The sequence below is a fragment of the Saccopteryx leptura genome, chromosome 4 (assembly GCF_036850995.1).
Source record: "Saccopteryx leptura isolate mSacLep1 chromosome 4, mSacLep1_pri_phased_curated, whole genome shotgun sequence".
NCBI classification, from domain to species: Eukaryota; Metazoa; Chordata; class Mammalia; order Chiroptera; family Emballonuridae; genus Saccopteryx; species Saccopteryx leptura.
The window spans coordinates 135,936,455-135,964,285 of NC_089506.1; the positions used below are offsets into that span (position 1 = coordinate 135,936,455).

The following is a 27,831-nucleotide window of genomic DNA, read 5'->3' on the forward strand; positions in this document are numbered from 1 at the left end:
AAAAAATAAAATTATTAAAAAACAAAACAACAACAACAACAAAAAGAGACCCATCCTAAGTTTTCACTGCATCCTACATCAGGAGGCACTTTGTGCTCAGATGTGTAGCGAGCAGCTTGGTGAGGTGATGTCGCTGGTCATTCGAGTGGTCAACTTTATTGTTGCCTGAGCTTTAAATGATTGCCAGTTTAAAACACTGCTGGATGAAGTTGGGAATAATTATCCTGGTCTGCTTCTGCACAGCAATGTGCATTGGTTGTTAAGAGGGAAGGTGTTTAGCTGTTCCGCAGCTTGTCTGAATAAAATCCGGACTTTTCTTGAAAAGAAAAACATCAAAGGATGACGTCAGAGTAATGGCGGGGTAGGAAGCGATACCGATAAATCTCCCCCAAAACTCAACAAGATCTTCAACCAGAAACAGAAAAACCTATACTTGGAGCCTCCAGATGATTCGCAATATACCCGAAGGTATGGTCGAGTGAAACATTGGCTAAATATATAACCAAACCCCGAAGGAAATAAGGAGTAAGAAATGCTCCGCCTTCCTCACTAACCTAAACAGGGCGGCTTTCTCTGGTAACTGTGAATATAGAAACTGAGGCGGGCAAAGGGGGTGAATAGATCCAGGCCGCGGCACAAACAGCCGAACCAGGCAGTAGCACGGAGATCCAAGCCGAGGAAACACTGATCCTGTGGCAACCCAGGCAATACAAGCTAACACTCGCGCCAAACCCAAACAAAGAAAGACAAGCGGGGCAGCCATTTTACCCGGTCTCCTGGTCAGTGCGCAGTTAGTGGGTGAGAGATTTCTTCCTAAGCCCCGGGATGGTGTGCCCGTGTTACCCCACAGAGAGGCAGAGTCAGAGGCCTTTCTGTGGGCCGAAAGCAGAATCTCTGGGCAGCCCCAGCGCCCTGGGAAAGCCGCGCATGGGAGGGAGCGAGAACTGATTCCAACGGTGGAAATTTTCCGTGCTGGTGGGGATTTCACTCAGAGGGAAACGCGGCCGGCCTCATATCGTGGTCTGCGCACGCAGATAGGGAGTGAGAGATTCCTCCGAGTGCCTCGGCAGTGCGCGCCCATGTTATCGCACAGAGGGGCAGAGTCAGGGGCCTTTGTGTGGGCCAAAGCAGAATCTCGGGCCGCCCCAGCGCCTTGCAAAAGCCGCGCACGGGGACGGAGCGAGACTCAATTCCAATGCTGCAACTTTTCCCTGCGGTTCGGGGTTTCACTCAGAGCGTGAGACTGCTGGCCGGATATCCTGGTCTGCGCACGCAGATAGCGAGAGTTTCCTCCAAGCGCCCCGGAAGTGGGCGCCCGCCTGTGTTACCAGACAGAGTGGCAGAGCCAGAGGTCTTTGAGTGGGCGAAAAGCCCGCCTGATTATGCTAGCAGCTCTGACTGACTGAGCCTTACCCAGAGCCCTGTGCTGAGTGGAAATAGAGTGGGGAGTTGCCAGCTCTTTGAGCCTCTTACTATCCAGGCAGAGGCAGCAGCAACCCCATAGCTGGATTATCAGGCTACTAATTGAGGAAGGAAAGACTAGGAGAAAGGCTCCAGGAACACGGACTCTCTCACTGTCGGAGCCTATAAATGCTAATGAGCCTCGACTGCCAACGAGACTAAAGCACAATACATGACATTGCCATAGAGACTTATCAACTGCAAACCTCTACCTGAGCATGCCAAAGGGGCAGAACCCGGGGTACAGAGTCACCGACCAGGAAGAGGGAGAGAAAAGAAAAAGCAAGAAGATAACCTCTCAAAATCAAGAATAATCTGCAGACTTTATAACCTATCCCATTTTATTATATTTGTTCGTTTGTTTCTCTTATATTCATTCTTGATACTCTTTTTCCTCCTCCAATTTGGCTGATTAACTCTCTGCCGATCTTACGCTCTCCTCTCCTTGAACTACACTACCCATAAGTGTACATCTCCCATTATCTTTTCTCTCCTCTTCCTTTCTCTCTATGAGGGTTGCACTCCAAAACCCTTAACTCTCTCTCTCTCTCTCTCCTTTCTTTTTTCTTCTTTTAGTGGTTCCCTCTTTTTTTCTCTCTCTTTTCTCCCTCTATATTAGTTTCTTCCTTTCTCCTTTACATCTCCTCTCATTCAAACCTCAATAACAAACAAATTATCTTATCTGGGACTCAAACTTAGGTTTATGGCATTTTGGGGGGTTTTTACTTCACCTTTTTAACTCACTAGCAGTGCTCCCATCCCTGGCTCTCCATTTTATCTAGTTCTTATTCCACTAAATACAATAGTAATTTTTTAATTTGTCCCCCCATTTTTCTGTTTTCCTCTTATTCCTCTCATCATAACTCTTAGACAACCAACACCTAAAAGCAAATCATTTTATTCTTGACCCAAATTTTTTCCTTATTTGCTTTTTGTGGGTCCATACCCCCCTTTTTTTTTCTTTTATTTTTTCTTTTATTTTTTCTTTTTTTTTTTTTTTTTTTTTTTTTTTTGCCCCTTTATTACTTTTCCCCAATTCAGGCCCTCCATCACAGGCATTGTTTGTTATAATTCACAGTTCACCACAAGATTTTCTCAAGAAAGAGGGGAGAGGAGAGGAGAGGAAAAAAGGAGGGGAGGAATAATTTCCTTTTCTTAAAATTTTTATTTTATTTTATTTTTCTTTATTTCATTATTAATTTTTTTTTAAAAAAAACAACTCTTTTCGATTTATTTTTTTATTTTTTTTAACTTTTTATTCTTTATTAAATCTCATTAATACTATCAACAAAACCACCCTCAGATGCCATTAAGGAAGAGAAAATCGAATATCATGGATACAAAAGAAAGAGAGGTAACACAGCTAGATGAGGAAAAATCTATGGAGAAAAAATTTAATATATTGGAAACCTTGGAGCTAAATGACAGAGAATTCAAGATAGAAATCCTAAAAATCCTCCGAGATATACAAGAAAACACAGAAAGGCAATTTAGGGAGCTCAGAAAACAACTCAATGAACACAAAGAATATATGCCCAAGGAAATTGAAACTATAAAAACAAATCAAACAGAGATGAAAAACTCAATTTACGAGCTGAAAAAGAAGTAACAAGCTTAGCTAATAGAACAGGTCAGATAGAAGAGAGGATTAGTGAAATAGAAGACAAGCAACTTGAGGCACAACAGAGAGAAGAAGAGAGAGACTCAAAAATTAAAAAAAATGAGATAGACCTACAAGAATTATCTGACTCCATCAAAAAGAATAACATAAGAATAATAGGTATATCAGAAGGAGAAGAGAGAGAAAATGGAATGGAGAACATATTCAAACAAATAATAGATGAGAATTTCCCAAGCCTTTGGAAAGAACTAAAGCCTCAAGTTCAAGAAGCAAACAGAACTCCGAGTTTTCTTAACCCCAACAAACCTACTCCAAGGCATATCATAATGAAATTGACACAAACCAACAGCAAAGAAAAAATTCTCAAGGCAGCCAGGGAAAAGAAGAATACAACATATAAAGGAAGGCCCATTAGATTATCATCAGATTTCTCAGCAGAAACTCTACAAGCTAGAAGAGAGTGGACCCCAATATTTAAAATCCTGAAAGAGAGGAACTTTCAGCGATGAATACTATACCCATCAAAGCTATCCTTCAAATATGAAGGAGAAATAAAAACATTCACAGATACAGAAAAGATGAGGGAATTTATCATCAGAAAACCCCCACTCCAGGAATTACTAAAGGGGGTTCTCCAATCAGATATAAAGAACAAAAAAAACCAGAGCCAGAAGTAAAAACTCCAAGAAGAACACAATAAAACCAAATTTAAACTGTGACAACAACAAAAAGAAAGAGGGGGAGAAGATGGAGATTAACAGTAGCAAAGGACAATGGAGTGCAAAAGTACTCACAAAATAGTTCGCTACAATGAACAGGGTAGGGACCCTTTTCATTACTCAAAGGTAACCACCATTGAAAAAACCACCACAGAAGCACATGAGATAAAAAAGATAGGAACAGAGGAAAGATGTATGGAATACAACCAAATAAAAACAAAAGATAGAAAAACAAAAGAGAAGGATCAAACAAGACACAAAACTAACAGAAAGCAAGATATAAAATGGCAATAGGGAACTCACAAGTATCAATAATTACACTAAATGTAAACAGATTAAACTCACCAATAAAAAGGCACAGAGTAGCAGAATGGATTAAAAAAGAAAATCCAACTCTATGCTGCCTACAGGAAACTCATCTAAGTAACAAGGATAAAAACAAATTCAAAGTGAAAGGCTGGAAAACAATACTCCAAGAAAATAACATCCAAAAAAAAGCAGGCATAGCAATACTCATATCGGATAATGCTGACTACAAGACAGGAAAAGTACTCAGAGACAAAAATGGCCATTTCATAATGGTTAAGGGGACACTGAATCAAGAAGACATAACAATTCTTAATATATATGCACCAAACCAAGGAGCACCAAAATATATAAGACAGCTACTTATTGATCTTAAAACAAAAACTGACAAAAATACAATCATAATTGGAGACCTCAATTCACCGCTGACGGCCCTAGATCGGTCATCCAAACAGAATATCAACAGAGATATAGTGGCCTTAAACAAAACACTAGAGCACCTGGATATGATAGACATCTACAGGACATTTCATCCCAAAGTGACTGAGTATACATTTTTCTCCAGTGTACATGGATCATTCTCAAGAATTGACCATATGTTGGGCCACAAAAACAACATCAGCAAATTCAGAAAAATTGAAGTTGTACCAAGCATATTTTCTGATCATAAAGCCTTGAAACTAGAATTCAACTGCAAAAAAGAGGAAAAAAATCCCACAAAAATGTGGAAACTAAACAACATACTTTTATAAAATGAATGGGTCAAAGAAGAAATAAGTGCAGAGATCAAAAGATATATACAGACTAATGAAAATGACAATACGACATATCAGAATCTATGGGATGCAGCAAAAGCAGTGATAAGAGGGAAGTTCATATCACTTCAGGCATATATGAACAAACAAGAGAGAGCCCAAGTGAACCAATTAACTTCCCACCTTAAGGAACTAGAAAAAGAAGAACAAAGACAACCCAAAACCAGCCAAAGAAAGGAGATAATAAAAATCAGAGCAGAAATAAATGAATTAGAGAACAGAAAAACTATAGAAAAAATCAATAGAACAAGGAGATGGTTCTTTGAAAAGATCAACAAAATTGACAAACCCTTGGCAAGACTTACCAAGGAAAAAAGAGAAGAACTTATAAACAAAATCCAAAATGAAAGAGGAGAAATCACCACAGACACCGTAGATATACAAAGAATTATTGTAGAATACTATGAAAAACTTTATGCCACTAAATTCAACAACCTAGAAGAAATAGATAAATTCCTAGAACAATACAACCTTCGTAAACTGAATCAAGAAGAATCAGAAAGCCTAAACAGACCTATCAGTAGAGAAGAAATAGAAAAAACCATTAAAAACCTCCCCAAAAATAAAAGTCCAGGCCCTGATGGCTATACCAGCGAATTTTATCAAACATTCAAAGAAGACTTGGTTCCTATTCTACTGAAAGTCTTCCAAAAAATTGAAGAAGCAATACTTCCAAACACATTTTATGAGGCCAACATAACCCTCATACCAAAACCAGGCAAGGATGGCACAAAAAAAGAAAACTACAGACCAATATCTCTAATGAATACAGATGCTAAAATACTAAACAAAATACTAGCAAATCGAATACAACAACATATTAAAAAAATGATACATCATGATCAAGTGGGATTCATCCCAGAATTTCAAGGATGGTTCAACATACGTAAAACGGTTAACGTAATACACCATATCAACAAAACAAAGAACAAAAACCACATGATCTTATCAATAGATGCAGAAAAGGCTTTCGATAAAATACAACACAATTTTATGTTTAAGACTCTCAACAAAATGGGTATAGAAGGAAAATATCTCAACATGATAAAGGCCATATATGATAAACCATCAGCTAACATCATATTAAATGGCACTAAACTGAAGGCTTTCCCCCTTAAATCAGGAACAAGACAGGGGTGTCCACTCTCTCCACTCTTATTTAATGTGGTACTAGAGGTTCTAGCCAGAGCAATCAGACAAGACAAAGAAATAAAAGGCATCCATATCGGAAAAGAAGAAGTAAAGGTATCACTTTTTGCAGGTGATATGATCCTATACATCGAAAACCCCAAAGAATCCACAAAAAGACTACTAGAAACAATAAGCCAATACAGTAAGGTCGCAGGATACAAAATTAACATACAGAAGTCAATAGCCTTTTTATATGCCAACAATGAAACAATTGAGAACGAACTCAAAAGAATAATCCCCTTCATGATTGCAACAAAAAAATAAAATACTTAGGAATAAACATAACAAAGAATGTAAAGGACTTATACAATGAAAACTATAAACCATTGTTAAGGGAAATCGAAAAGGATATAATGAGATGGAAGAATATACCTTGTTCTTGGCTAGGAAGAATAAATATAATCAAGATGGCTGTATTACCCAAAGCAATATACAAATTTAATGCAATTCCCATCAAACTTCCAATGACGTTTTTTAAAGAAATAGAGCAAAAAATCATCAGATTTATATGGAACTAGAAAAAACCCCGAATAACCAAAGCAATCCTAAAGAAAAAGAATGAAGCTGGGGCATTACAATACCTGACTTCAAACTATATTATAGGGCCATGACAATCAAAACAGCATGGTATTGGCAGAAAAATAGACACTCAGACCAATGGAACAGAATAGAAAGTCCAGAAATAAAACCACATATATATAGTCAAATAATTTTTGATAAAGGGGCCAACAACACACAATGGAGAATAGAAAGCCTCTTCAATAAATGGTGCTGGGAAAACTGGAAAGCCACATGCAAAAGAATGAAACTGGACTACAGTTTGTCCCCCTGTACTAAAATTAACTCAAAATGGATCAAAGATCTAAACATAAGACCTGAAACAATTAAGTACATAGAAGAAGACATAGGCACTCAACTCATGGACCTAGGTTTTAAAGAGCATTTTATGAATTTGACTCCACAGGCAAGAGAAGTGAAGGCAAAAATTAATGAATGGGACTACATCAGACTATGAAGTTTTTGCTCAGCAAGAGAAACTGATAACAAAATAAACAGAAAGCCAACTAAATGGGAAATGATATTTTCAAACAACAGCTCAGATAAGGGCCTAATATCCAAAATATACAAAGAACTCATAAAACTCAACAACAAACAAACAAACAATCCAATAAAAAAATGGGAAGAGGATATGAACAGACACTTCTCCCAGGAAGAAATACAAATGGCCAACAGATATATGAAAAGATGCTCATCTTCTTTAGCTATTAGAGAAATGCAAATCAAAACTCAATGAGATACCACCTCACACCTGTTCGATTAGCTATTATTAGCAAGACAGGTAATAACAAATGTTGGAGAGGCTGTGGAGAAAAAGGGACCCTCATACACTGTTGGTGGGAATGTAAAGTAGTACAACCATTATGGAAGAAAGTATGGTGGTTCCTCAAAAAACTGAAAATAGAACTACCTTATGACCCAGCAATCCCTCTACTGGGTATATACCCCAAAAACTCAGAAACATTGATACGTAAAGACACATGCAGCCCCATGTTTATTGCAGCATTGTTCACAGTGGCCAGGACATGGAAACAACCAAAAATCCCGTCAATAGATGACTGGATAAAGAAGATGTGGCACATATACACTATGGAATACTACTCAGCCATAAGAAATGATGACATCGGAACATTTACAGCAAAATGGTGGGATCTTGATAACATGATATGAAGCGAAATAAGTAAATCAGAAAAAACCAGGAACTGCATTATTCCATACGTAGGTGGGACAAAATTGAAACTAAGAGACATTGATAAGAGTGTAGTGGTTACGGGGGGAAGAGGGGAATGGGAGAGGTAAAGGGGGAGGGGGAGGGGCACAAAGAAAACAAGATAGAAGGTGACAGAGGACAATCTGACTTTGGGTGATGGGTATGCAACATAATTGAATGACAAGATAACCTGGACTTGTTATCTTTGAATATATGTATCCTGATTTATTGATGTCACCTCATTAAAAAAAATAAAATTATTATAAAACAAAACAAAACATCAAGCATCCTGAGTTAGCTAACACTGAGTGGCTCCTGAAGTTCTACTATTTCATGGACATGACTGAACATTTGAACCAGCTCAATGTGAAAATGCAAGGCGTTGGAAATACAGTCTTATCCTTCAACAAGCAGTGTTTGCATTTGAAAACAAGCTAGAACTCTTCATCGCCGACATTGAAACAGGTCATTTACTAAACTTTGAAAAACTGAGAGAGTTTAAATATGCATGCACAGCAAGTGAACCTGCTCAACATCTTGATCTCCAGCAGCTAGTGGGCTTCACATCTAATCTCCTGCAGTCATTCAAAGCGCACTTTGGAGAATTTTGTGAGCGCACTCGTCTTTTTAAGTTCATCACCCATCCACACGGATGTGCAGTGGACAGCGCCGACCTGAGTTACATCCCCGGTGGCTCTGTCAGAGATTTTGACCTACAAGCTGCTGACCTGAAGGCCTCAGACATGTGGGTAAATAAGTTCAAGTCACTGAATGAAGATTTGGAAAGAATTGCATGACAGCAAGCAGAGTTGGTGAGCAAACACAAGTGGGGAGAAATGAAAAAACTTCAACCCGCAGACCAGCTGATTGTCAAAACTTAGAACTCGCTTCCTGTCACATACCACACACTGCAGCGTGAGTATTGCTGTACTGACCATGTTTGGCTCTACATATGCCCCCTTTTATAGTAGAAATCAAAACCTTTAATCCAATATACAAACAAGGAAGTCTCTGATACAAAGTCACTTATCTGAGGCATAAACGGAATTCCTCATGAGAGTGTACCACCCCACATCAAAAAGGGTGGGAAAGGCTTAGTCCTAAAACCAAGCCCCAGGCTACAAGGATCCTGCCTGCCCACAGCCCGGCCCCAACACACATTAATATAATCACACACATCACAAGCAAGAAGGGCAACCAATACCATCACCTGGGCGACGGACTTCCCCGTGGGCAGCGCCATCTTTAACAAAGTGAGCATAATATATTTTATCTGCCCAACAGGTGTCTTGAGCAAAGACAAGATTGCCATTTAGTATGACTTAAAGTAAATTTGTATTTCCCTTCACATTTTAAAGCCAAACTGAGGAGCCACTGCGCCACTTCAGCCGCAGGTGTTGTAAAGTACCAAAAGCTGCAGAATTAATATTAATATTTTAAGAGGCTTGAAGAACATTTTATTAATTTGGGTTAAGGTGTGCAGAGAAATTGTGAGAATAGTCTCTGTACTGTGTGATTGGCATGACCAGAATGGCCCTTGGCATTGTATTGTAAATGCAGGGGAGGAAAACATGGATTCCCAGACATTCCACCACACCTGTGGGGAAAGGGGTGAATGGCTAGCCAGGTGCAGGAAAAGAAAAGCCAAAATAAACCTTTTCATATAGCAATGAGCCATTTGCGGGTATTTGTCCCCAGGGAAACTACCTCTCCTATGTGAATGCATGTGGTTAATGTGTGTGACTCTGGACAGAGTGATGGCAGATGAACATTAGAGAATATAGGAATGCCTTTTAATATGTAAAGAGACATCTTTCTACCATTATGTTGACTTGTAAATTTTGTTTTCTCCAAAATGATGTATGGCTTGCAAATTGAACATGGTCCTATCATGTTAAAGGACATATGACTATAACCAATAGTGGTAAAAGGCACCTAATTGCAATTTTTGCTTCTGTACTTCCCACTTCAAAACTATAAAAACTAGGTAGAACAAAGGGCCAGCATGCTCTCCCACAGATTTCTGTCGGAGTTGCCGCCACTTGGCCAAGCTAGACAATAAAGCTTTGGTGTGGAATCAACGGACTTTGTTCACATCTTCAATGTTTTCGGGTCCCTCTGGATTAGGCTTAACAAAACACATTAAAAAAGAAAAGGAAAGAAAGATATTGTTGTTGTGTCATAAAAATGCAAGCTTGTGGGCATGTCATTCAGCAAAAACTTGCCAAGACACCAGATCTCAATATCCCATGCTGCTTCAATGCACCAGGCAGCAGAGCATCCTGAGTCTAATTTGGGAACTGTACATATAAGCAAGCCAGGCAGCAGAGCAACTGGCTGGTAACCAGTTCCTGATAGCTTGGTTTTGTTTCATTTTGAGATGACTGCTTGCTATAATTCATCTTTCATCTAACCTGTGTAGGCACAACCTGAGTCAGTTAAACAAGAGAATTTCCATTTGTGTAATGATGGGATCTTTACATGAAAAGCTCCAAATCATAAAGCTATCACCTGGTTGCTAACATCCCCGTGTACGCAAAGTGGAAATAACATATTTTCTGGGGGAAAAAAAGTTAAATAAGTTTTCTTCCTTGCATTTAGCAGACAACAGTAACTATGACAGCAATTTTAAAAAGCTGCTTTTACTGGTAGAACACTCAAGAAGAATAATTTTCATCACAGTAGCCTCCACAGTCAGAAAACATCAAAGCCTTCTCTTTTTACATTATGTGGTAATGGAGACCCAGAGAGCAGTTCTTTGTTATGTAATTTTTCAGGTAAGACCTCACAGGGTAAAATCCTTACACCCTAGTTTCTTATCTGCCTAAGCAAATTCTCTTGTGTGCAATAGCTCCAGGATACCATTGAAAAATCATCCTTTAAAAAAAAAAGTAAGATCCATAAATTTCTAATATTTTAGTGCTATAATCTAAATCTCTCCCTCTCTCCTGAGTCAGTTTAACAGGCTAACTTGGACCTGGCGTCTCTGTGTGAACGCTCCTCAGGTGACAGCTGGCCATAAGGCAACTGCAAGTAGTTCTGGTGAATAAGCTCGGCTCAGAGAACCAACTGAATAGAGGAGAAGAAAGTCAGAAATGGGACAGGAAGATAGTATGTTCCCAACAGCAGCACACAACCCAGTTGAGGTGAGGTCTTCAGGGCGCCCCCAGAGGCAGGAGAGGGGTAATACTGGACTCCATCTTTACCAAAGGAACTTTATCTTAGAGGCCTATGACTTCTTGTCTTCAGTAAAATTCCATAGTTGAAATGAACCTAATCACATCCTTCAAACACAATACATCCTTTCTTTTTTTTTTTTTAATTTTTTTAATGTATTCATTTTAGAGAGGAGAGGGAGAGAGAGAGAGGACAGAGAGAGAGAGAAGGGGGGAGGAGCTGGAAGCATCAACTCCCATATGTGCCTTGACCAGGCAAGCCCAGGGTTTCGAACCGGCGACCTCAGCATTTCCAGGTCGACGCTTTATCCACTGCGCCACCACAGGTCAGGCAATATATCCTTTCTTAACAGCATGTTCTGCAATAGTTCTTTTGTCAATTGAATGGTAACTAGAATATTTGTGCAAGTATTATTTTACAGTCTCTTTGAGTGGTCCACTGGGCATGGGAGACATCTGTGACTACTCTGGGATCAACTGCTGCCAGATGACAATGGTGGGACAGCTGGCCTCATCCTCATTCCCAAGTCCTTCACCCACCCCAAGGCCCATATATAAGCCAAACACAAGAACGCTTTGGGAGCTCAACTTCTCTTTCCTGGTCAACTCCCTCTGTGTAAGTTCTTTTTAATAAGCTCTCTGCTTGATCTTGTATTGAGTTCATTGCTCATTTCTATGACATTGAGACTTAAGAATCTGTCATCATGGTCGGCAAACTCATTAGTCAACAGAGTCAAATATCAACTACAACAATTGAAAGCCAAATTTTGAGAGCCAAATTTTTTAAACCTAAACAATATATGTAGGTACATTCCTTATCGAGGTAGTGCCCACACATGGGCATTTTTTATACATAAATTTTTATTAATTTTAATGGGGTGACATCAATAAATCAGGGTGCATATATTCAAAGAAAACATGTCCAGGTTATCTTGTCATTCAATTATGTTGCATACCCATCACCCAAAGTCAGATTGTCCTCCGTCACCTTCTATCTAGTTTTCTTTGTGCTCCTTACCCTCCCCCTCTCTCTCCTATTCCCCCCCATAACCACCACACTCTTGTCCATGTCTCTTAGTCTCGATTTTATGTCCCACCAATGTATGAAATTATGCAGTTACTGGTTTTTTCTGATTTACCTATTTCACCCAGTACAATGTTATCAAGATCCCACCATTTTGTTGTAGATGATCCGACGTCATCATTTCTTATGGCTGAGCAGTATACCATAGTGTATATGTACCACATCTTCTTTATCTGGTCATATATATATATATATTTTTTTTAAACTGTGATTAAAGCCTTTAAGCAAACTCTTGGCCAATACAAAAAGAATCCATAAAAGAGTAGTGTCCTTAACATGTTCACCAAGTCCAAGTTGGCACCAACACCATTCCAAATCTCTGTGAATGCAACCCAACACCAGTTCAGTCTGTTAGGAGCTGTCACAAGGATGTGTCCAGGAAAAGTCCACCTCCAGGAAAAGTCCGCATGGCACTGGAATTGTTGTCACAATTCTATACTTTGCAGCTCATGTCCAAGTCCCACTGACCGCTGCTTCTAGCTGGTAATGATTCAGGTAGACTGGAAAAGCCATCTGCAGCATGTGTGGAGATGGAGCTTCTGTTCTCCTCTGCCTGGAGAGATGAGACCAGGGTGCTTTTCCCTGGAGCTCTGCAACTTTGGCTTGGTAAAGAGAACCTTGGGGCACACTAAGCTGGGTGGCAAAGGTAAATTCACAATAGAAGTTGGCAAAAGGGGGAAAGAGAGCTCTAAATTAGGAGTAGGTCCCAGCCTGAAATATGAGTGGGGCATTGAGGTAGGAGGGATAAAGGAAACACTATATATTAAGCAAAGCAGCAGAAAATAGGACTATCAACACCCCCAACAGAGATCTTTGAGGGAAGAATAAAAAAACCTGACTATTCAGGCAAGACATAGTTAAGTGGCCCTTGTGCAAATGAGATCAGTTTACCTGCTTCTTGGAAGAAATACCCTAGGCTCGTCCACAGTGTCATAGATGGGGCCAACGGCCCTGGGCCCTTTCAGCCTTCAGTGGCAAACCCCAGCTTTCTGGGCAAGGTTAGGTCATAGGTGGCTGGAGCAGGGCTGGAAGAGACTGAACCCTCCCTTAGAGGAGTGAGGGGGAAGCCTACCTTCCAGTGTCCCTTTTCCTCACAGCAAAGGCATGTAAGCCTGGCAGGCTTTAGCTCAATGACCTTCCTTTCCACTATTGAAGCAGGACCCAGATGGATTCCTATGAGACTTCTTTGGAATGTTGGAGCCTTTAAGGGCATATCCTAAAAGTTGGTAATTCACCCGATCTCTATTGGGCTTTTTCTGCCTCTTGGTACTTTAAAGGCTATTGGATCCACTGGGTACGAAAACAAACGTCAGAGACTTTCAGGAGCTTAGATCGTAGTTTATTGGCCAAGTTTAACCTGCGCAGGGGACAACTCCCCAGTGTCCTGAGACACCATACTCACAGGGAGATGCAAATGGAGTCACGCCTAGCGCTTACAGCCAGGTCCTTATATATCCTAAGTAAGCAAGCATTCCACAGAAGCAGATGTGGTGGTTAACTATTCGCTAAGGGGTCCGCAGGCAGCATAGCAACAGGGGCTGGGTTTAGCTTAGTGGTGAATTTCAAACATAAACTTCTGATAAGGGTCTCTGACCAATGGAATGCAAATGTTTTTCCTCCTTTGTGCTGATCTTCTTTGTTCTCAGCCTCAGAGGGGCTCTATCAGCACCTCCCTGTTCTGGCTTCTTCAATAATTACTTCTAGCAGTCTCAGCACCCCTTACTAACAAAGGCCATGCTAAGAAGATCTCGCTGAGGGGTTTGAGGATCCCCATCTGCCTATATAAACCTTTTCCATATATCTGGAGCTATTTGGAAAAAGACAAAACAATGTTATTAGCTGGATCAAATAAAAGAAGGTAGAAGTTTGCAGGAGAAGATTTGGCATCTCCTGTTCATCAGCATTCAAAAGAAATTAAAAAATTTTAAAGTAAAAAGCATGGTATGGTAGACCCGTAGGAGTTCCAGGATATGACTCCCCACTTTTAAATGTTTTTTTTTTTAATTGACCTTAAAATATTTGCTGGGTACACTTTAATAATACCTTGACTTAAACGATTGTAAGAGATACCCATAATTCAAGAGGTTTGACAAAATACAGTAAATGCTTTTGCTACATATGCAGGAGCATTGTCAGTTTAACCAGTTTAGGAAATCCAATAATAGAAAAATGCATACAGACAATGAGCTATAACATGCTAGCAGCCTCTCCTGTTCTGACAGAGGTTACTATAAATCCAGAATAGGTATCCACTGTAATGTGGACATAGGACTGTTTGCCAAATGAAGGTATATGAGTAACATCCATTTGCCAAAGTTGTCCTGGTAGGAGTCCTTGAGGGTTAACTCCAAATGAAGGAACAGATTATTATATAGGACACCTTGGACAGGATTTACCAATCTGCTGTGCTGCTTCCCGAGAAAGTTGAAACTGTTTACACAGGGCTGCAGCATTCTAGTGATGAATAGTATGAGACTGAATTGCTCGACCTGTGATGGTTGCTCCAAATAATTTTCTTTTGGGTAGCTTGATCAACAAGGGCATTCCCTTGTGCTAACGCTCCAGGGAGCATGGAGTGAGCTCGAGTATGTCCTATAAAACATGGAGCTCTATGTTGACATACAAGTCTTTAAAGAAGGAGGAACTGCTGAAATAGTTAGTTGATCAGCAGTTGTCCCGAAGACAGCAGTCTTTATAGTGGAAACAAACATAAGTAAATATTTGCTGTCTGTATATAGATTAAAGGAGGAATATGGCAAATGCTGAAAAGCCATGATAATGGCATATATTTCTAGTCTTTGAGCTGATTTTAAGTTGACTGTTTCAGTATAAAGTTGTCTATTGATTTGCAAAAGCGATTTGCCATTTAGTGGAAGTTTCCCAGAGCCATTGTTGTTGATCCTTTGAAAAAAGGAACAACAATAACTTTGACGCTCAAAACCTATAAGCTGTAAGGGTCGCCTATGCCCCTTGATAATCAAGGAGGCAACAAGATCAAAATATGGAAGTGTATTCCATGGGCTATTAGAGGGTTCAATGTGCCCAAGCTGTAGCTGCTCTTGTACCAATCGAGCAGCCGCCCTAAGTTTCTCCTGAGAAAGGGGCCATTGGTCTACCCATACAGGATTATCTTATTTCTAAGTAATTGGGTCTACACAATGCATTGTTGAGGTAGCAGGAGCTATCAAGGCCCCTATGCTAAATTTTGATATCCTAATCCACACCTTCTGGTATTGGGTGCCATTTCTATGGGGGTGAGAATTCCTCGCTGTTCTTTCCCTAGTCCCTTAGTAGGCAAAAATCCCCAATCAAGCATCTGAGTACCGACTAAACCATTAGAACTGACAAACAATGCTCCCATGTTTTCAAAACATCTCTACCCCACAAATTAACTGGCCATCCAGGGAGCACATAAGGCTTAAAAAATCCAGAATGACCTTCTTAATCTTCCCAATGTAAAGAACTAGAACTTTGTTGAGGGGATTTACTCTGCCCTATACCTTGTAATTCGGTGGCTGCTGCATGAGTAGGCCAGGAAGGAGGCCAATGTAGCTTAGCAATAACAGAAACATCAGCTCCAGTATCTAAAGGTCCTTTAAATTTATGCCCATGTATTGTTAGTTCCATTTCAGGGTGTTCCTGACCTATTTTTTTTTTTAAATCCAATTGGCAAAGTCAGAAGAGCCAAATCACCAATTTGCTTGGGGCCCCTTTTGCAGGATGTGGCCTGAGAAGCAGAATTAGCATCCTTATACTATTCTTCTAACTGCCTGAATTAGCCCTGAGACAAATTCTTTTTTTTTTTTTGATTAATTTGAATGGGGTGACATTGATAAGTCAGGGTACATATGTTCAGAGAAAACAGCTCTAGGTTATTTTGCCATTTGCTTATGCTGCATTCCCATCACCCAAAGTCCAATTGCCTTTTGTCACCTTCCAACTGGTTTTCTTTGTGCCCCTCCCCCTCCCCCATCCCCGCCCCTCTCCTCCCCCCTACCCCATAACCCCCACACTCTTGTCCATGTCTCTGAGACTCATTTTTATGTCCCACCTATGTATGGAGTCATACAGTTCTTAGTTTTTTCTGATTTACTTATTTCACTCAGTATAATGCTATCAAGGTCCATCCATGTTGTTGTAAATGATCCGATGTCATCATTTCTTATGGCTGAGTAGTATTCTATAGTATATATATACCAAAGCTTCTTAATCCACTCGTCCTCAGATGGACACTTGGGCTGTTTCCAGATCTTCGCTATTGTGAACAATGTTGCCATAAACATGGGGGTGCATTTCTTCTTTTCATACAGTGCTATGGTGTGCTTGGGGTATATTCCTAACAGTGCGATAGCTGGGTCAAAAGGCAGTTCGATTTTTAATTTTTTGAGGAATCTCCATACTGTTTTCCACAGTGGCTGCACCAGTCTGCATTCCCACCAGCAGTGCAGGAGGGTTCCCTTTTCTCCACATCCTCGCCAGCACTTATTCTGTGTTCTTTTGTTGATGAACGCCATTCTGACTGGTGTGAGGTGATATCTCATTGTGGTTTTAATTTGCATTTCTCTAATGATTATTGATGTTGAGCATTTTTTCATATGCCTATTGGCCATCTGTATGTCCTCTTTGGAGAAGTGTCTATTCATTTATTTTGCCCATTTTTGGATTGGATTGTTTGTCTTCCTGGTGTTGAGATTGACAAATTCTTTATAAATTTTGATTATTAATCCTTTATCAGACGCATTGTCAAATATATTCTCCCATTGTGTAGTTTGTCTTTTTATTCTGTTCTTATTGTCTTTAGCTGTGCAGAAGCTTTTTAGTTTGATATAGTTCCATTTGTTTATCCTGTCTTTTATTTCACTTGCCTGTGGAGACAATTCGGCAAATATATTGCTGCGAGAAATGTCAGAGAGCTTACTGCCTATGTTTTCTTCTAAGATGCTTATGGTTTCATGGCTTATATTTAAGTCTTTTATCCATTTTGAGTTGATTTTTGGGAATGGTGTAAGTTGGTGGTCTAGTTTCATTTTTTTGCAGGTAGCTTTCAAATTTTGCCAACACCATTTGTTGAAGAGGCTGTCTTTACTCCAATGTATGCTCTTACTTCCTTTGTCAAATATCAGTTGTACATAAAGGTGTGGGTTTATTTCTGGGTTCTCAGTTCTGTTCCAATGATCTACATGCCTGTTCTTATGCCAGTACCAAGCTGTTTTTAGTACAATGGCCTTATAGTATAAATTGATATCCGGAAGTGTGATATCTCCCACTTTATTCTTCCTTTTCAGGATTGCTGAGGCTATTCGTGTTCTCTTTTGGTTCCATATAAATTTTTGAAATATGTGTTCTATATCTTTGAAGTAAGTCATTGGTATTTTAATTGGTATTGCATTGAATTTATAAATTGCTTTGGGTAATATAGACATTTTAATGATGTTTATTCTTCCTAACCATGAGCACGGTATATGCTTCCACTTGTTTGTATCTTCCTTGATTTCTTTTATCAATGTTTCATAATTTTCCGAGTACAACTCTTTAATCTTCCTCGTTAAATTTATTCCTAGGTACTTTATTTTTTTCGTTGCAATGGTAAAGGGGATTGATTCCTTAATTTCTCTTTCTGACAGTTCATTGTTAGTGTATAAAAATGCCTCTGATTTCTGAGTTTTAATTTTATATCCTTCCATCTTGCTGAATTCATTTATCAGGTCTAGTAGTTTTTTGACTGAGACTTTAGGGTTTTCTATATACAATATCATATCATCTGCAAATAATGATAGTTTTACTTCTTCTTTTCCAATTTGGATGCCTTTTATTTCTTTTTCTTGTCTGATTTCTGTGGCTAGAATTTCCAGAACTATGTTGAATAAGAGTGGTGAAAGGGGGCACCCTTGCCTTGTTCCTGATCTTAAGGGGATTGCTTTTTTTTTTTTTTTTTTTTTTTTGTATTTTTTCCTGAAGCTGGAAATGGGGAGAGACAGTCAGACAGACTCCCGCATGCGCCCGACCGGGATCCACCTGGCATGCCCACCAGGGGGCGATGCTCTGCCCCTCTGGGGCGTCACTCTGCCGCGACCAGAGCCACTCTAGTACCTGGGGCAGAGGCCAAGGAGCCATCCCCAGCGCCCGGGCCATCTTTGCTCCAATGGAGCCTTGGCTGAGGGAGGGGAAGAGAGAGACAGAGAAGAAGGAGGAGGGGGTGGAGAAGCAAATGGGCGCTTCTCCTATGTGCCCTGGCCGGGAATCGAACCCAGATCCCCTGCACGCCAGGCCGATGCTCTACCGCTGAGCCAACCAGCCAGGGCCAAGGGGATTGCTTTTAACTTTTGCCCCTTGAGTATGATGTTGGCCGTGGGTTTGTCATAGATGGCCTTTATCATGTTGAGGTATATTCCCTGTATTTCCAATTTGTTGAGAGTTTTGATCATGAATGGGTGCTGGATTTTATCAAATGCTTTTTCTGCATCTATTGAAATTATCATGTGGTTTTTCTCCTTCCTTTTGTTTATGTGATGAATCACATTGATTGATTTGCGAATATTGTACCAGCCTTGCCTCCCAAGAATAAATCCAACTTGATCATGGTGTATGACTTTTTTCATATATTGCTGGATCCAGTTTGCTAATATTTTGTTGAGGATTTTTAGCATCTAAATTCATCAGGGATATTGGCCTATAATTTTCTTTCTTTGTGTTGTCTTTGCCTGGCTTTAGAATCAGAATTATGCTCACCTCAAAAGGAGCTTGGAAGTCTTCCTTTCTGTTGAATTTTTTGAAATAGCTTGAGAAGGCCAGGAGTTAGTTCTTCTTTGACTATTTGGTAGAATTCACTTGTGAAGCCATCAGACCCAGGACTTTTCTTTTTTGTGAACTTTTTGATAACTGTTTTGATCTCATTTGTTGTAATTGGTCTGTTTAGGTTTTCTGATTCTTCCAGATTAATTTTTGGAAGATTATAGTTTCAAGGAATTTGTCCATTTCATCTAGGTTGTCTAGTTTTTTGACGTACAGTTCTTCATAGTATTTTCTTACAATATTTTGTATTTCTGTTTTGTCAGTTGTTATTTCTCCAATCTCGTTTCTAATTTTATTTATTTGAGTCCTCTCTCTTTTTTTCTTGGTGAGTCTGGTTAAAGGTTCATCGATCTTGTTTACCTTTTCAAAGAACCACCTCCTGGTTTCATTGATCCTCTGTATTATTTCTTTAGCCTCTATGTCATTTATTTCTGCTCTGATCTTTATTATTTCCTTCCTTCGACTAGCTCTGGGCTTTACTTGCTGTTCTTTTTCTAGTTCTTTTAGATGTAGGGTCAAGTTGTTTATTTCAGCTCTTTCTAGCTTCTTGAGCTATGCCTGCAATGCTATGAACTTCCCTCTCAGGACTGCTTTTGCTGTGTCCCATTAATTTTGAGTTGATGTATGCTCATTATTGTTTGTTTCTAGGAATTTTTAAATTTCTTCTTTGATCTCATTGTTTACCCATTTGTTATATAATAATGTGTTATTTAGTTTTCAAATGTTTGAGTATTTTTCAGTTTTTCTGTTGTGGTTGATTTCTAGTTTAATGCCATTGTGATCAGAGAAAGTGCTCGATATGATTTCAATCTTAAATTTGTTGAGACTGCTTTTGTGCCCTAACATGTGGTCTATTCTAGAGAATGTACCATGAGCACTTGAAAAGAATGTATATTCTGCTGCTTTCGGGTGAAAGGTTCTGAAGATATCTATTAAATGGAGTTGATCTAGTATGTCCTTTAAGTCTGCTGTTTCTTTGTTAATTTTCTTTCTTGAGGATCTATGTAGTGATGTTAGTGGGGTATTAAAATTCCCTACTATTAGAATATTGCTGTTGATCTCACCCTTTAAATCCATCAAAGTCTGCTTTATATATTTAGGTGCTCTTATATTCGGTGCGTAGATATTTATAATGGTTATATCTCCCTGTTGGATTGCTCCCTTTATCATTATGTAGTGACCTTCTTTATCTCTTACTATAGTCTTTTTTTTAAAGTCTCTTTTGTCTGATATAAGTATTGCTACCCCAGCTTTTTTTTCATTTCCATGAAATATTTTTTTCCATCCATTTATCTTCAGTCTATGTGCATCTTTTTTTTTAAGGTGTGTCTCTTGTAGACAGCATATATATGGGTCCTGTTTTCTTATCCACGCAGCTACCCTATGTCTTTTGATCAGATCATTTAATCCATTTACATTTACGGTTATTATTAATATGTAATTTTTTATTGCCGTTTTATTCTTTAAAATTGTATTCCTCTTTTGCTGTATTCTTTTTTTCCTTAGATCTGTTTACAACAGGCCCCTTAGCATTTCTTGCAGCCTTGGTTTGGCTGCAGTGAATTCCTTGAGGTTTTTTTTTTGTCTGGAAAGCTTTTTATTTCTCCTTCAATTTTAAACGATAGTCTTGCTGGATAAAGTAGTCTTGGTTGTAGGCTCTTGTTCTGCATTACTTTGAATATTTCTTGCCATTCCTTTCTGGCCTCAAGTGTTTCTGTTGAGAAATCAGAAGTCATCCTTATGGGGGCTCCTTTGTAGGTGATAGTCTTTTTTTGTCTAGCAGCTTTTAATATTTTCTCTTTATCACTTAGCTTTGGTATTTTAATTATGATGTGTCTTGGTGTTGATTTCTTTGGGTTTCTCTTTAATGGAGTTCTCTGTGCTTCCTGAACATGTGAGATGTTTTCTTGCCTAAATTGAGGAAAGTTTTCAGCTATGATATGCTTGAACAAAGTCTCTATCCCTTGTTCTTTCTCTTCTTCTTCAGGAACCCCTATGATGCGGATGTTATTTCTCTTCATGTTGTCACAGAGCTCTCTTAGAGTTTCCTTAGACTTTTTGAGTCTCTTTTCTTTTTTCTGCTCTGTTTCTGTGTCTTTATTTATCATGTCCTCTAACTTGCTGATTCGATTCTCAGCTTCATCCATCCTGCTTTTAATTTCTTCCATTGTGTTCTTCATTTCTGATATTGTTTATCTTTTTTTTTTTTTTCCTGAAGTTGGAAATGGGGAGGCAGTCAGACAGACTCCCGCATGCGCCCGACCGGGATCCACCCGGCATGCCCACCAGGGGGCGATGCTCTACCTATCTTGGGGCATCGCTCTGCCACAATCAGAGCCATTCTAGCTCCTGAGGCAGAGGCCACAGAGCCATCCTCAGCGCCCGGGCAATCTTTACTACAATGGAGCCTTGGCTGCAGGAGGGGAAGAGAGAGACATAGAGGAAGGAGAAGGGGAGAGGTGGAGAAGCAGATGGGTGCTTCTCCTGTGTGCCCTGGCTGGGAGTCGAACCTGGAACTCACGCATGCCAGGCCAACGCTCTACCACTGAGCCAACCGGCCAGGGCCCATTTCTGATATTGTATTTGTCATTTCAGTGATTCTTTTTTATTATTTCAATGTCTGTTTTTATATCTGCTCTCTTTAATTGTTTGTAATGACCATCTATTGTTGCTCTAATATCTTTGAGCATCCTAATAATCGTTATTTTAAACTCTGCACCTGGTAATTTGGTTATATCTGTTTTATTCAGGTCCTTTTCTGGGGATTTCTCTTGACTCATTTGTGTTACATTTCTCTGCCTTCTCATCTTCTCTGTGTAAAAGAAGGTGTTGGCCACTGGAGTCTACTGGGTGAGGCCTCTGTTCCCTAGGTACGGTCTGTCTGCAGGTCCGCCACCCCCTCTGCTGTTGCTGCATAGGACGTTTGTGTATGGGCGTTGCTGGTGCCTTCCCACTGGGGCTGTTGCTGTGGTTTCTGCCTTTCCTTCATGGGGTGGCTGTGATCACGTGCTCGGGTGTACAAGCCTTGGTGGCTTTGGCCTTTGCCCCACCCCCGTGTGTGGCATTATGCTTGGCCCTGAGGTCAGTGGCAGCACCTTTGCTCAGTTGCTGGTCTCCGCCTGTTTCCGGGCTTTCACCCTTCTCTTGCAGGAGGAGCCCACTCGTGGGACAGCTGCAAGCCTTGGCTCTACCGGCTGGGGGGACTGCATGCCCATGCTCAGTAGCGGGACTCCACCTGTTCTGGGTTTTGGCTCCACCCTCTGGGAGGAGCCGGCTCCCATGTCAGGTCACAAGCCTCAGTTCCATGGGCGGGGCAAGGCTGTGCTCCTGCACCCCTTGCTCAAGGGCGGGTCTCCACCCCTTCCGGGGTTTCGGCCTTTCTCCCGCAGGCTGGATTACAGGCGGCCTGCAGCTGGGCTTGACTGCTTTTGCACGTCCCCTCCTCCCCAGCCAGGCAAGACGGAGCTCACACCTGGGCCTCAGTGGTGGCCAGCCGGCTTCCGCCCTTGCCAAAAAACCGCACTTCCGCGTCCCGCCGCCACCCACCCTCTGGTGAGCCCTTAGCTGTGTGGGTGTGGGCGCTTCAGCTCAGACCCTAACACTCACTACTGTAGACCCGAAAGTTCCCTCCTTCTAAGCGACTCTGCTCTGAGTGCCACAGGAGTGCTTGTTTGGCTGGTGTCCTGCTTCCCTTTGCTGGTATTGCTGTTTCCAGGGGAAATATTCACTTCAGATTTGGGGAGTGACTTCTCCCAGGGGTTAGGGTGGCTGTCTCCCAAAATGTTTCTCCCTGTGCCTCCTAGATTACACTCTCTTACTGCTACTCTGGTCCTCTCCTCTTTCCCCATTCCCCGGATGAGTGGTTGTGAGAGAGATTTTCTGTGCGGTCCCTTTAAGAAGAATCCTGGGTCTGAGAAATCAGTTTCTTTCTCACAAACAGTATCCTGTCTTGTTTCCAGCTAAATACCGTCCATATGCCTCTTCTAGGCTCTGGGGCTGCAGGCTGGGGCTTTGTTCCTGGGGCTCAGGACCCTCCCCTCTCTGCTAAACTCACTTCCCGCCACGCGAGTCTCTACCGGCTGCCGTTCGCTCCAGGGAGCTGGGCAGCCCTCTCCACATTTCCACTTTTCCTACCAGTCTCAGTATGGCTTCTTCAGTGTTCCTTGTTTGAAGAGTCCTCTTAGTTTAGTCCAAAGTTGGTTTTTCCAGATGATAGTTCTTAAAATTAGTTTGTAATCCACTTTGGTTCTGGGAGGTCGGAGTTGGTACGTCCGCCTACTCCAGAACCATCTTATCTTCCCGCACATGGTATTTTGTGGAAGAGCCACACTCAAGGGGCCAAAGAGCCGCATGTGGCTCATGAGCCGCAGTTGCCAACCACTGGATTAGAGTTATTTGGAAAAAATAAAAAGCCCATTGGGCCAATAACTTACCTTTGACATGGGTTTGATTCTGGGAAATGTGACCAGTTCTTCCTTATCACTGACAGCATTATAGATGAGAAAACACTGTTGACGTGGCGCCCTGGCCCTCAGACAACTTGACAGTCAAAGGCCTCCACCTGCACCCCACTCCGACGCTGTAGAGGCATGCTGGGCTTTGTCTGCCTCCTACCAACACCTACTCCTCCATGCAGGGAAGAGAACGATGGCCCTGGGTTTTTCCCTTTGTCTGCAAATCTATGCAACTGTTAAAATCCATTTCTCCAGGTTGATAGGTCTGGTGTGCAAGCCCTTGGGTATATCTGCATTAGTTTCCCACTTTCAGGTGGAAAAAAGACCAGTTGTGACTTTATGTATCTACATGTTTTGGTGACAAGAAGGGGAGTTTAAATTGTGATGAAGTCAAGCTTTCTCCCTTTGAAATAATAGTTCTATAATTAAAAAGTATCCAAGGCCCTGGCCGGTTGGCTCAGTGGTAGAGTGTCGGCCTGGTGTGCGGGGGACTCGGGTTCGATTCCCGGCCAGGGCACACAGGAGAAGCGCCCATTTGCTTCTCCACCCCCACCCCCTCCTTCCTCTCTGTCTCTCTCTTCCCCTTCCACAGCCAAGGCTCCATTGGAGCAAAGATGGCCCAACGCTGGGGATGGCTCCTTGGCCTCTGCCCCAGGCGCTAGAGTGGCTCTGGTCGCGGCAGAATGACGCCCCGGAGGGGCAGAGCATCGCCCCCTGGTGGGCAGAGCGTCGCCCCTGGTGGGCGTGCCGGGTGGATCCCAGTCGGGCGCATGCGGGAGTCTGTCTGACTGTCTCTCCCCGTTTCCGGCTTCAGAGAAAATACAAAAAAAAAAAAAAAAGTATCCAAACACTGAAATGGGACAGGAAATACAGACACTCTTTTTTACATTTAAAAATAAAAAATGCTAGCCCTGGCCAGTGGTGTAGTGAATAGAATGTCATCCCGTAGTTCTGACATCACTGGTTCAATCTTGGGGTCATTGGCTTGACCCTGGGGTCACCAATTTGAAGGTCACTGGCTTGATCTTAGGTTGGCTCATGTCGCTGGCTCGATTCCGAGGACACTGGCTTGATCCCAAGAGTGGAGCTGAACCCCAGGTCAGGGCCTCAACCCTGAGGTCACCAGTTTGAGCCCTGGTCAGGGATCATATGAAAAGCAATCAGTGGTACAACTAAGTGGAAAAATGAGTTGATGCGTCCCTCTTTCTCTCTCCCTTTCTCTCTCTCAAAAAAGATATATAAATAAACAAAAATAAAAAATACTAAATTAAATATTTTCATTTTGTATCAAGAGTAATAAAAAAATAGAAGGAACATGAGTAATAAAGAGTAATAAAAAAAATAGAAGAAACTATTTTAAAGTATACTTTAAAATAGTCCAGCCCTGGTCAGTGGCAGAGTGCATAGAGCACTGCCCTGGAGCATGGAGGTCACTGGTTCAATCCCATGTTTAATCTCAGGGTCACTGGCTTTAGTCCAGAGCCACTGATCCTGAGGTTACGGGCTTGCTCCCAACTGGTCAGGGCACATATGAGAAGCAATCAATGGCACAACTAAGTGAAACAATGAGTTGATGCTTCTCTCTCTCTCTCTGTCTCTCAAAAAACAATCCCTATTTGCAGGGTGGCTCAGTGGATAAAGAGGTGATCGGGTGCACCAGAGGTGGGGTGTTTACCCCCCACCCCCAGTCAGGGCACACATGAGAAGCATCAATGAATGCACAACTAACTGGAACTATGTGAAATAAGTTGATGCTTCTCTCTCTTGTGTTTCCTCCCCTCTCTTTTCCTCTTAAATCAATAAAAAAATTCAAAAGAAAAGAGTCCTTATATTCTTATATTCACTTACAAATTGAAATAAAAAGTAAAAATATATTTATGTGCAAGTTTGAATTCGTCTATAGCAGTTTAAGAGCACTAGACACACTCTACCAGGTCCAAAATGTATTGTTGACAATGGCACTGAAAACAAGATGGTCTCCAATCGTAGACGGTCCTTGGATCTGAAACACATCCACAGACTTCATAAGCAGATGTGCTCCTCAGAGGCACCTGATGAAACAAAAGGAAGGAGAGAGAGAAGAAATGGATCATTCTCCAAAATATTTCCAGTAACTGCTGATTCACTTAACAGGTGCACCAACCAGTGTCCAGTGTACTATCTGTCAATATCTTTTCACTCTAGTGAGCTAAATGACTGGATCCTGTACCTGAGTGTTCTGTACGGTACCTGCAAATATTTTAGGACATACTATGTCCCCAAGCTGTGGAGTCTTTACCAAAATGCTGGTGCTTCTGCTCTTGCGGTAAACAGTCCTGTTTTTGTTTTATTCCCCATGAAAGTCTCTCCAAAAACACAAGCCAGTGCCTTTCAAGCTAATTTGAGGTTTATATGCATCCTGGCAGCTCGTGACCACAATCACAGGAAGCGGTAACTCTAGGGTGGAATGGGGCACAGTGAAGAGAACCGCCAGTCGGTGCCTTTCACACCAGTCCCTTAGCTTCCACGTAACAAAAGACTGTTTTCCCCCACAGGAAAATTGCCTAGATTGCTGCACAAAGCCTGAAAGGCTACAAAGTACACATTTTACAATTTGTGTGTGTGTGAAATTTTGAAATATCTATAAAGAATATTTTAGCTGAGAAAGTTACTTCCATTATTTTCTACATCTTAGATCCCCACTGTAGTCATTCAATTACTCTAAAGAATTGTGCAAACATTCAGAGAACAGGCTCTGCCACAGTTCATTATACTGTAAGCTTTTACTGTAAACAGGTTCAAATGCTTCACTGTCATTAAGAATGACAGTCTCATTTTAAAAACAAGCTTTCTTTAATTTGTGCATAATTTATAGGAAGGATAACTACAGGTTTCTAACTATAATCATAACTACCAGCACATTTATAATAAAATGCTTGTAGTCTGAAGGAAATAAAACCTTAATATTTTTCAGTGGTTACAAAAATTGTCAGAAGGGCAAATCTTGTTCAATTGCATTTTCAGACTACATATGTTCTTTAAAATTGCTGAATTGCCTACATGTTCTACTAAGAATAAAATAACCTTTTTTGAAACTGAGGTATATTTTAAAGTATTCTTCTAAGTTCTTCCCTCTTTCTCCTCTTATTTTCCAGTTAGTCCTTTGGCCAAAATGACTCTAACAAACCTTTGAAGGTCAGGCCCAATCACAAATTGCCTTTTAAAAAGTTTGCAACTTGACTATTTTTAAGTATGAAGGCTGTTTTCTCTTTCTATTCTGCATCTACTTTGTCATAACTACAGTGTGTCCGTAAAGTCATGGTGCACTTTTGACTGGTCACAGGAAAGCAATAAAAGATGATAGAAATGTGAAATCTGCACCAAATAAAAGGAGACCCTTACCAGTTTCTGTAGGATGATGTGGCAGCATGTGCACATGCGCAGATGATGACGTAACACCATGTATACAGCGGAGAAGCCCACGGCCATGCCAGTCGAGATGTGGCGGTACAGAGGAAAGTTCAGTGTGTTCTGTGGCTCGCTAAATTCAAATCCGTGACCAAAGTGCAACGTGAATATCGGCGTGTTTAAAACGAAGCGCCACCACATAGGAATAACATTACTCGGTGGGATAAGCAGTTGAAGGAAACTGGCAGTTTGGTGGAGAAACCCCGTTCTGGTAGGCCATCAGTCAGTAACGAGTCTGTAGAGGCTATATGGGATAGCTACCTAAGGAGCCCTAAAAAATCTGTGCGTGAGCCCACATCGAACTGCACTGAATAGGTATGAAACTGGGAGAGTTTTCCTTTTATTTGGTGCAGATTTTACATTTCTATCGCCTTTTGTTGCTTTCCTGTGACCGGTCAAAAGTGCACCATGACTTTACGGACACACTGTATTATTACAAGAAGTCGCAATGTCACCAGATCAACATTCTTAATTCAGAGTAAAGTAAAAGAACTGTTATTTTATTTTGATTTTTGAACTAAGGACTTAAATATCCACCTAAAAACAAAAGGATAGGTTAATCCGAAGCTAAACAGGTAAATGACTTATCATTTTCTCATTTTGCTAAAAGACAAACACTGTCCTCTCTTGGTCACCTTGACTTGCCCAGTTACTGGATCTCAGACCCTTTCTACGTTCTCTCCACTGGTTCCAACGTCACACACCAAAGGTCAAAACCAAGAACCTTGCAGAAATTGCAGCCACCATCTCCATCCAAACCATAATCTGGACACCAAATGTACTTTCATGTTGGTTTGCAAGAGGTGGGAGGCCCAGTTCAGTGCTCGGAGCAGAGGTGTGATTGGTGGAAACTGCTCCTTCCTCTTCATCACAAATGAGATGTGAAAGGTGGATGTAAACATTCATGATACAAAATTCCCCACAGGACTCGAGTATACAGCGTTTTCTTCTCAATAGTATTTTCAAGTCATAAAATTTTTAGCAAAATTAAATTATT

The 27,831-nt window shown here is 40.9% G+C and overlaps 1 protein-coding gene across 1 annotated transcript; it reads right to left on the reverse strand.

The window, feature by feature from the left end:
* Positions 1 to 10,697: 10,697 nt before the first annotated feature.
* Positions 10,698 to 27,740, reverse strand: ACOT12 (acyl-CoA thioesterase 12). The gene is given in 6 exon segments (XM_066383634.1): positions 10,698 to 10,751; positions 10,753 to 10,758; positions 23,367 to 23,440; positions 23,443 to 23,504; positions 25,310 to 25,438; positions 27,559 to 27,740. Coding segments are annotated over 6 exon segments (507 nt in total).
* Positions 27,741 to 27,831: the final 91 nt, after the last annotated feature.